Source organism: Podarcis tiliguerta, assembly GCF_965153285.1.
Source record: "Podarcis tiliguerta genome assembly, chromosome: 5".
Lineage (NCBI taxonomy): Eukaryota > Metazoa > Chordata > Lepidosauria > Squamata > Lacertidae > Podarcis > Podarcis tiliguerta.
This window is the reverse complement of record NC_139538.1, coordinates 1,927,091-1,941,744: the sequence shown is the minus strand read 5'-3', so window position 1 is coordinate 1,941,744 and position 14,654 is coordinate 1,927,091. Positions and strand designations below refer to the sequence as shown.

The 14,654-nt window shown below is 47.0% G+C and overlaps 1 protein-coding gene across 4 annotated transcripts in view; it reads right to left on the bottom strand.

Annotated features, from left to right (window-relative positions):
- P3H2 (prolyl 3-hydroxylase 2) overlaps positions 1 to 14,654 on the bottom strand; it is a 235,765-nt gene that overhangs the window by 32,928 nt on the left and 188,183 nt on the right. For all 4 annotated transcript variants that reach the window (XM_083442108.1, XM_083442107.1, XM_083442109.1 and 1 more), the window contains exons 3-4: positions 13,831 to 14,020; positions 915 to 1,046 (exon numbers count right to left, since the gene is read on the bottom strand). In XM_083442108.1, coding sequence (XP_083298234.1) covers positions 915 to 1,046; positions 13,831 to 14,020 — 322 coding nt within the window. The remainder of the gene's footprint in view (positions 1 to 914; positions 1,047 to 13,830; positions 14,021 to 14,654) is intronic.

Here is a 14,654-nt window from a genome sequence, read left to right as displayed (position 1 = left end):
TGTTTTGTTTTTGCAAAGTTTTTTCATAATGCATATAAAACAGAGAGAACAGTGATACGTAGCAACAGAGGAAAATCAAAAGATGAAAGGGGAAACTATAAAACAGACACATAGAATGAGTAGAGCAGAGATAACAAAGTCCAAGTAAAGACCACCAACATTGTCAGTTGTAATGAAGGAATGCCAAAACATATGATAAGAGACTGGAGTTGCTAGCCCTTGCTGAAATATCAATTTATGCCTACTTTTCTCCATTATATCCAGAGTGAGTGGTACTCAAGTGCCCACTGTAAGATTTGAGGCTGTTTTTCATTGAGTTGAAATTACTATTCGAGGTGCCAAGATCATACATAAGGCTAATTCTTTTGAAAAAAAATTTTTTATAAACAATTTTTATTTAATTTCCAATAAATATTTTGTCCAAATTTAACATTTGCTTTATACATCAACATCTTTTGGACTTCCATCAGCCTATCTGACAATTCTCCGTAATCTCACTACATCTCACATTTCTTAAATTTATATTGCACTTTACCACTCTTAATCTTAACTTTTCTTTCAAACAACATTTCAATCAATCTTTTTCACAAAGCTTCTTGAAAGCCAACAAGCGTTAGTTGCTCCTCACATACATTTTTGATATATTCTGTAAATTTATTCCAGTCCTCGGAAAATATAGCTACATTGAAAATATAGCTACATTGGCATCATCAGAAATAGTCAGTAATCTTCACTGAGGACAAGGGAAATTCTGGTTCTGATCTACTCTGATTTGGCGCCAGCCCCATGGGTATTGCTTAACACAAGGAAGATAACTCCCTGGACCCATGATAGCTTTAGGTTTTTTGGTGGTCACCCCGTTGCTCAGGGAAACATCAGAACTGAGGCAAGAAGTCCAGAAAGCCAAGCTGTACCTCTGTAATAGGCAAATTGCAAGAAGTCGTAATGGAGGGGAAGGAAGTTGTCGATGGGAGAAAGTCTCCCGGGGCGCGTCGCCAGCTCCCTCACACACTCGTGTTGACACACCAGGACTTGCATGTAGTGATCTGTGAAGAAGAGCAAGGGAGAAATCTCAAACAGGAGGAAGGAAGCAAAAAAAACTGTTATGTACTGAAGTTCTCACCCTGGGCCAGCAGGGGGATACTGTAGATAGTTTAGTTTTCACCAAGGTCCACATATGCAAATAAGGAATTGAAAGTGACGTTCAGTGATTGGATAGTTACAGAAAGTTGTTACTGTTGCTTTGTAGTTGAGCTCTATATAAGCAGGTTGGCTGAACCCCTCAGCCCAGTTCTGTTCTGGGCCTGTGAATAAACAAGAGCTGTTTGAAGAATCGCTGTGTTGTCTGGTATGTTCACCCACCACCTAACAAAAACCTCAGCTTCCTGCGATCTAATGAGGAATAAACAGCAACACAAGAAAAGCAACACGTTGTTTAATAAGCATTGGTTCGTTACTCAACTTCAAAATCTTTTACACTGAAGGAAAATGATTTAGGAGAAAGTACAGGGGACAGGCTATATATCACGGTACAGACTATAGCTAAATGCTTCCTTTCAGTCTATTTCAGCTGCTTGGGTGCATGAAAATACACTAAAATCTGGCATAAAAAGTTGGAAGGGACCCTAAGGGTCATTAGGCCAGCCCTCCTAATGCAGGAATCACAGCTGAAGAATGCTTGAGCAATGGCCATCCAGTCTCTCACTACAAACCTCCCATGAAAGAGACTCCACTACCTTCTCGGGGGGTCCAGTCCACTGTCCAACATCTCTAGATGACCCCCCAGTGTACCTTCTTCATTGGAGGTTTTTAAGCAAAGATTGAATGGCCATCCCTCAGGGATGCCTGAGTGGAGATTTCTGCATTGCCAGGGTTGGACTAGATGACCCTCAGGAGCCCCCTCCAACTCTGTAGTTCTATGATTCTATATCATATGGGGTTTTATAGGTTTCTAGTGCAGCCTTTCCAACCTGGTCTAGGTTACGGTGGCTCTGCTCAGCCTCCTCAGTAAGTGACAGCTGTGATGGCCTGGGACGCAGGCTCGGAACCAGAGAAGTCTCAGTCTGCACTGGATCCTTTGCCTCAGGCATCATCTGAACCAAGTCTGGGGCCTGATCCTAAAGAGCCCCAGTCTGCACAGGTTCCCCTGCAACAAGCACCAGCTGGGCCGAGTCAGGGGCCTGAGCCTGCCCTGGCTCCAGGTGCGGGGATGACCTCGTTGCCTCCAGCTGGGCCATCACCTACAGCTGCTCCACTACCGGTTGGGTCAGGGGAGGCTGAGGCGGCCTCTGGGTCTAGTAACCCACCGACGTCTTCCAAGCTGCAGAGACTGAGGTCTGAGAGAAGGAGAGACCTGAGTACTCGCAGGAGGGGTGAGTCAGGGAGGTGAGTCACCAGGCAATCAGGACTGGCCGCTACCAAGACAAAGATAAAAGGCTGTTGGACCCCACCCCAGGTTGCGGGAGCAACATTGCTGTATGCCAGATCCTGCCTGAGATCCTGTACCTGTCCCTGCCTGGTTTCCTGCCTCGTGTTGGCCCTGCCGGACTGACACCTAGAGGAACCTTCATTTCTGGACTGGTCCTGGACTGCATTTCACGGGTTACACCCAGGCCCAACATAACAGCAATGCTCCTGAATGCCTGTTGCTTGAAACTGCGGGGGGGGGAGTAGCTCTCGCACTCAGGTCCTGCTTGTGTGTTTGCCTTTGTGGCTTCTGGCTGGCCCCCATGAGCACAGGAGGGACCATTGGCCTGATTCTGCAGGCTCCGCTTATGTTCTCATATTTTGGATGTCCACTCACATTTCATTCAACTGATGAAATGAAAACAATGTTAAATTTAAGTGTTAAAACTTGGGAAGGGGTGGGGGGTCCCGTATGCAGACTGATTTTGTATTTGTGGTCAACCTCAGCAGGAAGGCATCACTAATCATCTGCTCGCCTGCCCCTTATATAGAGACCCAAGAGATCGCTTTCTGAAACCTTTGTTCGCACAAGCAAACAGGCACGGTCCGGTTTCTTTTAAGGGACAATGATATTTCCGTAACTCAGAGAGAGGCCCCTCTATGCACTCTCTGCAAAAGAAATCAGGAAAAACGAGTTAGATAAAATCGCTATAAATTGTTGTGGTGATTCGGAGGTTTAATGTGAAATCAAGCTGGATTTCAGGTTGTTTGTGTCTCTCTTACATCGCAGATGTTGGCAAATTGGATTTTCAGAAAGCAAAATAACATTAGAATTGGAACTGCCAGAGATGCAGAAGGGAAACCGCATTTTAATGCTCAGGAACTTGTCAAAGTATTTTTTATATTATGATTCCCCCCCCCCCCCAAATTATGGATATACAGTCAAACCTCGGTTGTCAAACATAATCTATTCCAGAAGCCCGTTCGGCTTCCGAAATGTTCAAAACCAAGGCACGGCTTCTGACTGGTTGCAGGATTTTCGTGCACTCAAGCGGAAGCCACGTCGGACGTTCAGCTTCCAAAAAACCTTCAAAAACCAGAGCATTTACTTCTGGATTTTCGGCTTTCAGGAGCCAGAACGTTCCAAAACAGAGGCGTTCGGGAGCCGAGGTTTGACTGTACGTTCTGAATTATTTTATTAATACTATTGCCGGATAGACAGACAGATGGGGCTCATCAGTCTGGGAAGGTAGCCCGTCTAGGAGAAGGAAACCTCCGGTGCCTTGTGGGATATCCTTGGAAGAATAAAAGTCTCCGGACTAAACTCTACACAAATCCTGAGTGCAGTCCCTAAAGTGGTTGGGTGGTGTCTTGTATGTCTCCTTTGGGTAATTCCTGCGGCCAAGATGGTGCCAAACCTCTCACTCTGCTTTCCTCTGGACTCCATCAGCGAAACCAAGAGGGGGGTCTTGTCATCTGGGCAGCCCAGGACCTCCAGACACACTGCCTGGGCTTGAATCCCAGGGAGGTCACTTTGTATTATACACACAGTGGTGCCCCGCAAGATGAATGCCTCGCAAGACGGAAAACCCGCTAGACGAAAGGGTTTTCCGTTTTTCAATGCGCTTCGCAGGACGAATTTCTCTATGGGCTTGCTTCGCAAGACGAAAATGCCTTGCGATTCCTGGGGTTTTTTTTCCGCTCCCCCCCCCCCTTTTTCTAAGGCACTAAGCTGCTAATAGCCTTTTAGCAGCTAATCCGCTAACCCCTTAAGCCTTTAATAGCCGCTAATAGCCGCTAAACCGCTAATAGCCGCTAAACCGCTAATAGCGCTAATCCGCTAATGGGCTTGTTTCGCAAGATGAAGAAACCGCTAGACGAAGAGACTCACGGAACGGATTCTTTTCGTCTTGCGAGGCACCACTGTATATATATATAATTTTCCCCCTTTTTTATTGGTTTTCACATATTGCATTTCAATACAGATGTACCAAAGCCAACACCATTTCCCCCCATCCCCCTATACATTTACATTTATTTACATTTATATTTCCTCAATCCATCATAATATTATTTTCTCCTTCCTTCCATTTCCCTCCACCCCCACTAGATTTCCTCCACATTATACAATTTACAATAATCTTTGCATTCTACAATCTCCTCAAATCATCTATATATTCTTATTATCTTTCCTTAATAATTTTTCTTCCATCCGGTACTTCATATTTTAATCTAGGCATACTAGCGCATCTTTTTTTTGAGCAGTATTTTGCCATATACTCATCAAAACATTTCCAACAGGGAGGTCACTTTGGTTCTGCTAACACAGCAGTATGTCTTCACCCAAAACTTGCCAAAAACAAAATTGCCTAATACAAATTTCTTGTGGACTTTGGTTAGAAAAACAATAAACTTATGACCTTATGGGTAGGGAGGGATGATGATGCTCATGATGATCTATAAGTGTTTTGTTTCCTTAAATTAAGTCCCTTCCCGTGGGCGGGGGAAGCAACTAATGATTTTTGTCAAAATGGCATTTTCTTCCAGCTGCAAAATGTTACGCAGAAGAGGTTGTGAGCCACCCGCCTTCTGCAGACCGTTGGTGACGGGAATCAGATGAAGTGTCGCAATCCCCCGAGCCGAAGGTCAACAACCAGCCATAATTCAAAAGGAGCTAGATAAACAGAAGGCAATGTGCAGGGCTTAAGTCACTTTCATCAAATCTCATTAATTTGCAATGTGGTCTAAACCACTGAGCCTTTTGGGCTTGCCGATCAGAAGGTTGGCGGTTCGAATCCCCATGATGGGGTGAGCTCCCGTTGCTCGGTCCCTGCTCCTGCCCACCTAGCAGTTCAAAAGAACGTCAAAGTGCAGGTAGATAAATAGATACCACTCTGGTGGGAAGGTAAACTGCATTTCCACACGCTGCTCTGGTTCGCCAGAAGTGGCTTAGTCATGCTGGTCACATGACCCGGAGGCTGTATGCCGGCTCCCTCAGCCAGTAAAGCGAGATGAGCACCACAACCTCAGAGTTGTTTGCGACTGGACCTGATGGTCAGGGGTCCCTTTACCTTTACCTTAAACAGGTATCGGTTGGGATGGAGAGTCACTTTTGTACTTAGTCTGCCTTCTCTTCCTCAACTCAGGTAGGAGGACTTTCTGAACAGCCACAAGGAGGGTGCATTTGTAGTCTGAGCTTTGTCCCCTCTGAAATACGATACCCCTGAACAGTTAAGGGTCTTGTGTTTTAGGTAGGAGAAGGGCAAAGGAAGACTTTGTCACGTGTCCAGGGACCACTGTGACATCAATCACTTCCCCCTCCTCCCAAGTTTCTGGAGGATTCCAACTCTAGAATATGAAACGCTTGCTCTGAATTCCTTTCTGTTGAACTGAAAGGCTGCCCCTCAGCCAATAGGCCCCCACAGATCATCGTCCTTGCAGAGAGGAGCTTGAAAATCACTGCAAGACGACACACAACCCTCTGCCTCTAACCTCTTTGCCCCCCACCTGTTGGGAGTGATGTGGAGGCAACAAGAAGAAAGGGCAAAAGGCAAAGTGAAACAGGGAGATTAAGCCCTGCCGTTCCATCTTTCACTGCCCTAGAGCCATGCCACCCTCGCGACTCCTCATTAACCCTGTCTGAGCTGCCCCTGCCTTCTCCTGACTGATTGTGCCCTTGTCACCCTCCACCCACCCCGGAAACCCTTTTTATCCAGCTGGCACCCACAAATCGCATTGCTCCTGCCTGCCTTCTCAACGGATCGTGGCCAGCATGTCATTGCCAATTTCTACCTGAGCACACAATCAAGACTAGTGCACATCAGCAAACTTGATAAGGTTATGCATGCAGTTTTATTATGTTTTGTGGTGTCCCTGCAATGCACAGCGAGGGGGGGAAACATGCCGGTGATCTAGTGAAAGTGGAATTAGGGGGAGTGGGATGAGGAGCGGGGGAGTGATCCAGAGGGACAATAAAGGAGCTGAGTGGAGGCAGATCCTCTCTTTCCTGATTCTCAGTAATGCACTAATCCCTCTGTACTTTGCAATGTTTGGGGGAGCATGTGGAAAATCAGGCTTTGCACGCCCACGGACAGCTCTCCAAATCTCCCCTTGAAGAAACAGGGGAGTGGGTTGAATTTCTGCTTGAACTGATGGCAAGGAAGGGGCTGGAATGTCCTGCAATAGCCAAGCAGATGTGTTTGGCTTTTGCTTCAAGCCTGTGTTTGTGCCTTAAGTGTTTAGGCAGATACAGGGAGGCAGCGAGGGAGATCGAGTCGCAAGTCCATGAATCGGGAGGGCCACAAACAGGGATTGCTGACCTTGGCTCAAGGACGGGCAGCCTGCCACGCTCTGTCTGTAAGCCTTCCTGTCCCTTCAACCGGGGAAGCAGGAAGCAAGGGAGGAGAGCACAGCCACAGCCCTTCTACCTTCACCCTTTCACGCTACCCTTGCGGGAACAGCAGCAACAACGAACCTTTTGGTTTAGGAAGCTGCGTGAAGCAAATCTGGGCTCTTGCTCTTAGTTCTAGAGCATTCCAGTACTTCCAAGTCCGGTGCGGTGCGCAACCCAAATTCACGCAATCCGAAGCATCTCGAGGTATGACTGTATCTCTTAAAGGGTAAGAGTATAGGCTTAAACCAAACGAATGCAAATCTTCTACCTTCAGGGACAGAGACGCTTCCTTGTGTAGCCACCATAGGACCAACAAGAGCAACTCTCTCCTGAGGTTTCCAGCAATGGACATTCAGAAGCATCCCTCCCTCCAACTGCGGTGGCAGAGCAGAGCTGGTGAGGCTAGTAGCCACCGATAGCCCCCTCCTCTTCCATGCTTTTGTCTATTTTAAAGCCTTCCAGGCTGGTGGCTGTCCCTGCCTCCTGTTCCAAAATTCAGGACCACTGGACATCCACGAGCGAAATCCTGACATTACTGAACATGTGGACTGACAACATGAGAGCTTGCCACCGTAAAGAACTTTGGGCATGGATGTCTGCTGATGCTAGGATTTCCATAGCTCAGCAATGGAAAACCTTTTTAAAAACCACCTCCATTTGTCTTTGTCGTATAAGAACTTATGGACTTTGGCTATTGCGGAGGAAATAACACATAAACTGTCTGTTTCCAGGGCGACGAAGGATCTAGAATGCTTTTACGTCATCGGGCAAGATTTTATTTCCTATTCTTCAGACATCGCCATCCACACCAGCTCAGGAAATGTAGAAAATTATTTTTGTTATTATGTTGTCTATTATTATTGTCTGTATTATGTGCAAGGAAGTTATCTCTGTTGTGCTGATCATGTCAAGGTTGTGGATTCAACCCCCACAGGGAAATGCTCCTGCGTTGCAGGGAGTTTGACTAGGGAGTTCTATGATTTTGATGATGATCCATAAATTTATGTTCTTCACGTTGTACACTGCCCTTGGGTCTTTGGATGAAAGGGCAGTATATAAATCAAATATCTCAAGGGCTGTCACAGGGAAGAGGCACCATGCTTGTATTTTCCTGCTCTGGAAGGGTGGAACTCGAACCCATGGCTTCAAGTTCCAATAAAGGAGATCCCAATGAAACATTCAGAAGAACTTTCTGACAATAAGAACTGTCTGGCAGTGGAGCAGACTCCTTTGGAAGGTGGTGGACTCTCCTTCGCCAGAGGTATTTAAGTTGGACAGCCGTCTGTCAGGGGTTCTCTGGCTGCAGTTCCGGCACTGAAAGGGGCAGAACCAGATGACCCGGGGGGGGGGGTCCCTTCCAGTTCTACTATTCTATTGTAGCCTATGACTAAGAATGGAGAAAAGCAATGACAAACCTAGACAGCATCTTAAAAAGCAGAGACATCACCTTGCCAACAAAGGCCTGTATAGTTAAAGCTATGGTTTTCCCAGTGGTGATGTATGGAAGTGAGAGCTGGACCATAAAGAAGGCTGATCGTCAAAGAACGGATGCTTTTGAATTCTGGTGCTGGAGGAGACTCTTGAGAGTCCCATGGACTGCAAGATAATCAAACCTATCCATTCTTAAGGAAGTCAGCCCTGAGTGCTCACTGGAAGGACAGATTGTGAAGTTGAGGCTCCAAGACTCCAAGGAATGTTTTTGCCAAAAAACTAAGAAACCTCATCAGGAGGGCTTTAAACTGACTAATGTGGGGGAGGGAGACAGTGCTCCTGAAGGAAGGAGTCTATTAATTGATGAAGATGATCATCCAAATGTCATAGACCAAATGGAGCAAACAGCAAGCAGACCTAGTGGTGGGAGGAAAAAATCCTTAAATAAGAGACACGGGGGAATGACTAATGGACTTCAATGTCTGTACACTAATGCACAAAGCATGGGAAATAAACAAGATGAGCTTGAGCTCTTGGTACAGCAAACTAAATATGACATAATAGGCATCACTGAAACCTGGTGGGATAAGTCCCACGATTGGAATGTAAAAATGGAGGGATACAATCTATTTCAGAGAAACAGACCAGACAAGAAAGGAGGAGGAGTGGCGTTATATGTCAGGGATGTGTATACCTGTGAAGAGATCCAAGATTTAGAACCTCAAAGCCAAAGTGAGAGCATTTGGGTCAAAATTAAGGGAGAGAAGAATAATAGTGACCTCATTGTGGGAGTTTACTATAGATCCCCAAGCCAAACAGAGGACATAGACGATGCCTTCCTGGAACAGATGGCCAAGCATGCAAAAGGAAGGGAGATAGTAGTAATGGGGGACTTCAATTACCCAGATATTTGTTGGATGTCAAACTCAGCCAAGAGCATAAGGTCAAACAGATTCCTCACTGGCCTTGCAGACAACTTCATTGTCCAGAAAGTGGGAGAAGCAACAAGAGGAACAGCCATTTTAGATCTGGTCCTAACCAATGTCGATGACCTGGTTAATGGGGTAGAAGTGGAAGGATCATTAGGCGCAAGTGATCATGCTCTTCTGAAGTTTACTATACAACGGAAAGGAGCAGCCAAGCATACTAGGACTCAATTTCTTGACTTTAAGAAAGCCGACTTCATAAAACTTAGGGAAGTGCTGGGTGAGATCCCATGGACAGTAATACTAAAAGGAAAGGGAGTTCATGATGGCTGGGAGTTTGTTAAGAGGGAGATAGTAAAAGCACAACTTCAGGCAATACCAATGAGACGGAAACATGGAAGGTGCCTAAAGAAGCCAGGGTGGCTATCTAAAGAACTTTTAACTGAGTTAAGATTAAAAAAGGATGTGTACAAAAAATGGAAAAGGGGGGAAACCACCAAAGAGGAATTCAAACAAATAGCCAGCACGTGTAGACACAAAGTCAGAAAAGCTAAAGCACAGAATGAACTCAGGCTTGCTAGAGAGGTTAAAAGCAACAAAAAAGGCTTCTATGGGTATGTTCGTAGCAAAAGGAAGAACAAAGAAACAGTGGGGTCACTCAGAGGAGAAGATGGTGAAATGCAAACAGGGGACACAGAAAGGGCTGAACTCCTCAATGCCTTCTTTGCCTCAGTCTTCTCCGATAAAGAAAACAATGCCCGACCTGAAGAATTTGGAGGAAATGATTCAGCAGAGGAAACACAGCCCAGAATAACTAAGGAGATAGTACAAGAATACTTGGCTAGTTTAGATGTATTCAAGTCTCCAGGGCCAGATGAACTGCATCCAAGAGTATTAAAAGAACTGGCAGATGTGATCTCAGAACCACTGGCAGTCATCTTTGAGAATTCCTGGAGAACAGGCGAAGTCCCGGCAGACTGGAGGAGGGCAAATGTTGTCCCTATTTTCAAAAAGGGGAAAAGAGAGGACCCAAATAATTACCGCCCAGTCAGTCTAACATCAATACCAGGGAAGATTCTGGAGCAGATCATTAAGCAAACAATCTGTGAGCACTTAGAAAGGAATGCTGTGATCACCAATAGTCAGCATGGATTTCTGAAAAATAAGTCATGTCAGACTAACCTGATCTCATTTTTTGACAGAATTACAAGCCTGGTAGATGAAGGGAACGCAGTGGATGTAGTCTACCTTGATTTCAGCAAGGCATTTGACAAGGTGCCCCATGATATTCTTGTAAAGAAGCTGGTAAAATGCGGTCTTGACTATGCTACCACTCAGTGGATTTGTAACTGGCTGACTGACCGGACCCAAAGGGTGCTCATCAATGGTTCCTCTTCATCCTGGAGAAGAGTGGCTAGTGGGGTGCCACAGGGTTCTGTCTTGGGCCCGGTCTTATTCAACATCTTTATCAACGACTTGGATGATGGACTCAAGGGCATCCTGATCAAATTTGCAGATGACACCAAACTGGGAGGGGTGGCTAACACCCCAGAAGACAGGATCACACTTCAAAACGACCTTGACAGATTAGAGAACTGGGCCAAAACAAACAAGATGAATTTTAACAGGGAGAAATGTAAAGTATTGCACTTGGGCAAAAAAAATGAGAGGCACAAATACAAGATGGGTGACACCTGGCTTGAGAGCAGTACATGTGAAAAGGATCTAGGAGTCTTGGTTGACCACAAACTTGACATGAGCCAACAGTGCGACGCGGCAGCTAAAAAAGCCAATGCAATTCTGGGCTGCATCAATAGGAGTATAGCATCTAGATCAAGGGAAGTTATAGTGCCACTGTATTCTGCTCTGGTCAGACCTCACCTGGAGTACTGTGTCCAGTTCTGGGCACCACAGTTCAAGAAGGACACTGACAAACTAGAACGTGTACAGAGGAGGGCAACCAAAATGGTCAAAGGCCTGGAAACAATGCCTTATGAGGATCGGCTAAGGGAGCTGGGCATGTTTAGCCTGGAGAAGAGGAGGTTAAGGGGTGATATGATAGCCATGTTCAAATATATAAAAGGATGTCACATAGAGGAGGGAGAAAGGTTGTTTTCTGCTGCTCCAGAGAAGCGGACACGGAGCAATGGATACAAACTACAAGAAAGAAGATTCCACCTAAACATTAGGAAGAACTTCCTGACAGTAAGAGCTGTTCGACAGTGGAATTTGCTGCCAAGGAGTGTGGTGGAGTCTCCTTCTTTGGAGGTCTTTAAGCAGAGGCTTGACAACCATATGTCAGGAGTGCTCTGATGGTGTTTCCTGCTTGGCAGGGGGTTGGACTCGATGACCCTTGTGGTCTCTTCCAACTCTATGATTCTATGATTCTATGATTCTATGAAGACTTTGGCCACCTCATGAGAAGAGAAGACTCCCTGGAAAAGACCCCGATGTTGGGAAAGATGGCGGGCACAAGGAGAAGGGGGTGACAGAGGACGAGATGGTTGGACAGTGTTCTCGAAGCTACAAACATGAGTTTGACCAAACTGCGGGAAGCAGTAGAAGTCAGGAGGCCCTGGTGTGCTCTGGTCCAGGGGGCCACGAAGAGGCGGACATGACTACACAACTAAACAACAACAACAAGAATGAAGAGGGCAGCCAAACCCCTTTGTCCAAGTTCTGAGCCCCCCTCCTCCCGCGACATCTTAAAAGAACGGGCGGTGGCACAGAGAGGTCAAAGAGGGCATCTGCAGCTGAGCTGCAAAACCAACCCAAGTGGAGATGCAGAGGATGGAGGGGGGCAAGCTGGCCCCCACCTGGGAGGAAGAGGGAGAGCCCCCTGCCCTGTTATCCTCAGTCAGCAGGCTCAGCCTCCTAGGAGCCCGCTGCTTGCAGGAACCTGGACTGCTTCACGTCTGTGGTTTGCTCCTTTGAACGGCAGCTTTCATTTTCCATAGTAGCAGCAGCCGAAGGAGAGATAAATAAACCCCAGCCCTTCTCCTGGCCCGGCTAAATAAGCCTCCTCCAGTCAAGCTGGCCTTGAACCCTCGCCAGTGTTTTTCCCCAACGGCCAATCAAGCCATTTATGATGCTCTCCATCCTTAACCCTGCTGGGCTGGTGGCCAAGGAAGAAACTTTTTTGCTCGGCAGATTTTGGATCTTCGCACGGCGGTGGTGTCCTTGCACAGGACTCTGGAGCGCTTGCCAGTGGCTACCTAGGGAAGGAGAGGGCTAAGGAGGTGACCTTTGCAAGCAATGCCAGCCCTTGTGACTGGCAGGCAGCACGAGGCCCTCGGATGGGCTGGGGCTCTAGCGTGGAACCAGACCCACCACGGAAACCATGCAAGATTGGATCAAGGAAGAGATAGGAGATGAAGATGAGATGGTGTCAGGGGCAGGCGGTTGTCCTTGAACCCAGGCCCAGTGTGTGTATTCTCCAACCTACTTCTAGATTACTGCAATGCACTCTGTGTGGGGCTTCCCTTGGAAGCTGGAGTTAGAACAGAATGCTGCAGCACAATTGCTGACAGGAGTGAAGCCTTGCCTCCTCCATATAACCCTTGTGCTCAGAGAGCTCCACTGCTTGCTGATTTGCCACAGGGTCAACTTCAAGGTGTTATTATTAGTATATAAAGCCCTTAAACGGTTGGAGGATGGATGGCGGCTAACAAATTGAGGTTGAATCCTGACAAGACAGAAGTACTGTTTTGGGGGGACAGGAGGCGGGCGGGTGTGGGGGACTCCCTGGTCCAGAATGGGGTACCAGTACCCTTGAAGGACCAGGTGCGCAGCCTGGGAGTCATTCTGGACTCACAGCTGTCCATGGAGGCACACGTCAATTCTGTGTCCAGGGCAGCTGTCTACCAGCTCCACCTGGTACGCAGGATGAGACTCTTCCTGCCTGCGGACTGTCTTGCCAGAGTGGTGCATGCTCTAGTTATCTCCTGCTTGGACTACTGCAATGCGCTCTACGTGGGGCTACCTTTGAAGGTGACCTGGAAACTACCACTAATCCAGAATGTGGCAGCTAAACTGGTGACTGGGAGCGGCTGCCAAGACCACATAACACCAGTCCTGAAAGACCTACATTGGCTCCCAGTACGTTTCCGAGCACAATTCAAAGTGTTGGTGCTGACCTTTAAAGCCCTCAATGACCTCAAAGGCCCAGTATACCTGAAGGAGCATCTCCAGCCCCATCATTCTGCCCGGACACTGAGGTCCAGCTCTGAGGGACTTCTGGTGGTTCCCTCACTGCGAGAAGCCAAGTTACAGGGAACCAGGCAGAGGGCCTTCTCGGTGATGGCGCCCTCCCTGTGGAACACCCTCCCTTCAGATGTCAAAGAGAACAACAACTACCAGACTTTTAGAAGACATCTGAAGGCAGCCCTCTTTAGGGAAGCTTTTAATGTTTAACAGACTACTGTATTTTAATACTTTGTTGGAAGCCACCCAGAGTGGCTGGAGAAACCCAGTCAGATGGGCAGGGTATAAATAATAAATTCTATTCTATTCTATTCTTAAACCCTTCAGACCAGTTACCTCACATGCGGCCCTCAAGCACTTGAATTAGCCCACCTGGCCCTGTCACAGGGGGTTGTGAAATACTCCTGTATTCTGCATTTGGAATAAATCAATACTTTAGTGGGGCCGCACCCACACTCTGCAACTCCCTACCTGCAATCCCTTCGTACAGGGTGGCCTTATAGTCCAGATATTCATAATCCTCAAATTTCTGCGATCCTTCGCATAAGAGCCGGCACTCTGTATCAGCCACGTGGTAGCCCCTCAGTGCCCTCTCCAGGAACTCAATGGCCGCGTGATACTCTTCTTTGTCGTAATGCTTCACTCCCAAAAGATAGTCCTCCTGTAATACCAAAAGAACATTAAGGGCATGGGAAATAGTTTAACTGTGCGCTGTGTGAAAAAGGACTCCATTTGATCTGTCCTGAATCTTCCAATACTCAGCTTCCTTCAACTAGGGCCAGGGCCTTTTCAGTGCTGGCCTCGACTTGGTGGAACGCTCCGTCACAAGAGACCAGGGCCCTGCGGGACTTGACATCTTTCTGCAGGGCCTGCAAGACAGAGCTGTTCCGCCTGGCCTTTGGTTTGGACTCAGTCTGTCCCTCATGTTTCCCTCCCCTTATGGTTTTGATCTATGGGCTACTTTTAAAATGAGGCTGCATTTTAAATTGCATTTCAACCTGTATTTTAAATTGGTTTCCTTTCCCTATTATGTTTTTACTGTGATTTTACTGGTGTTAGCTTCCCTGAGCCAGGGAGGGTAGGGTATAAATAATAATAATTATTATTATTATTAATGCTCATTGGAGTTCTAGTGTTAGAAGAGAGGGAACAAAACTCTATCCATTTCCTCCATGCCATGTATGGTTTCATAAACCTCTATCAGGTCATGCCTTCCTCTTCTTCTCCTTAAACCAGTGGTTTTCAACCTGTGTGCCGTGGCACCCTGGGGCACCTTGAATGATGGTCAGGGGTGC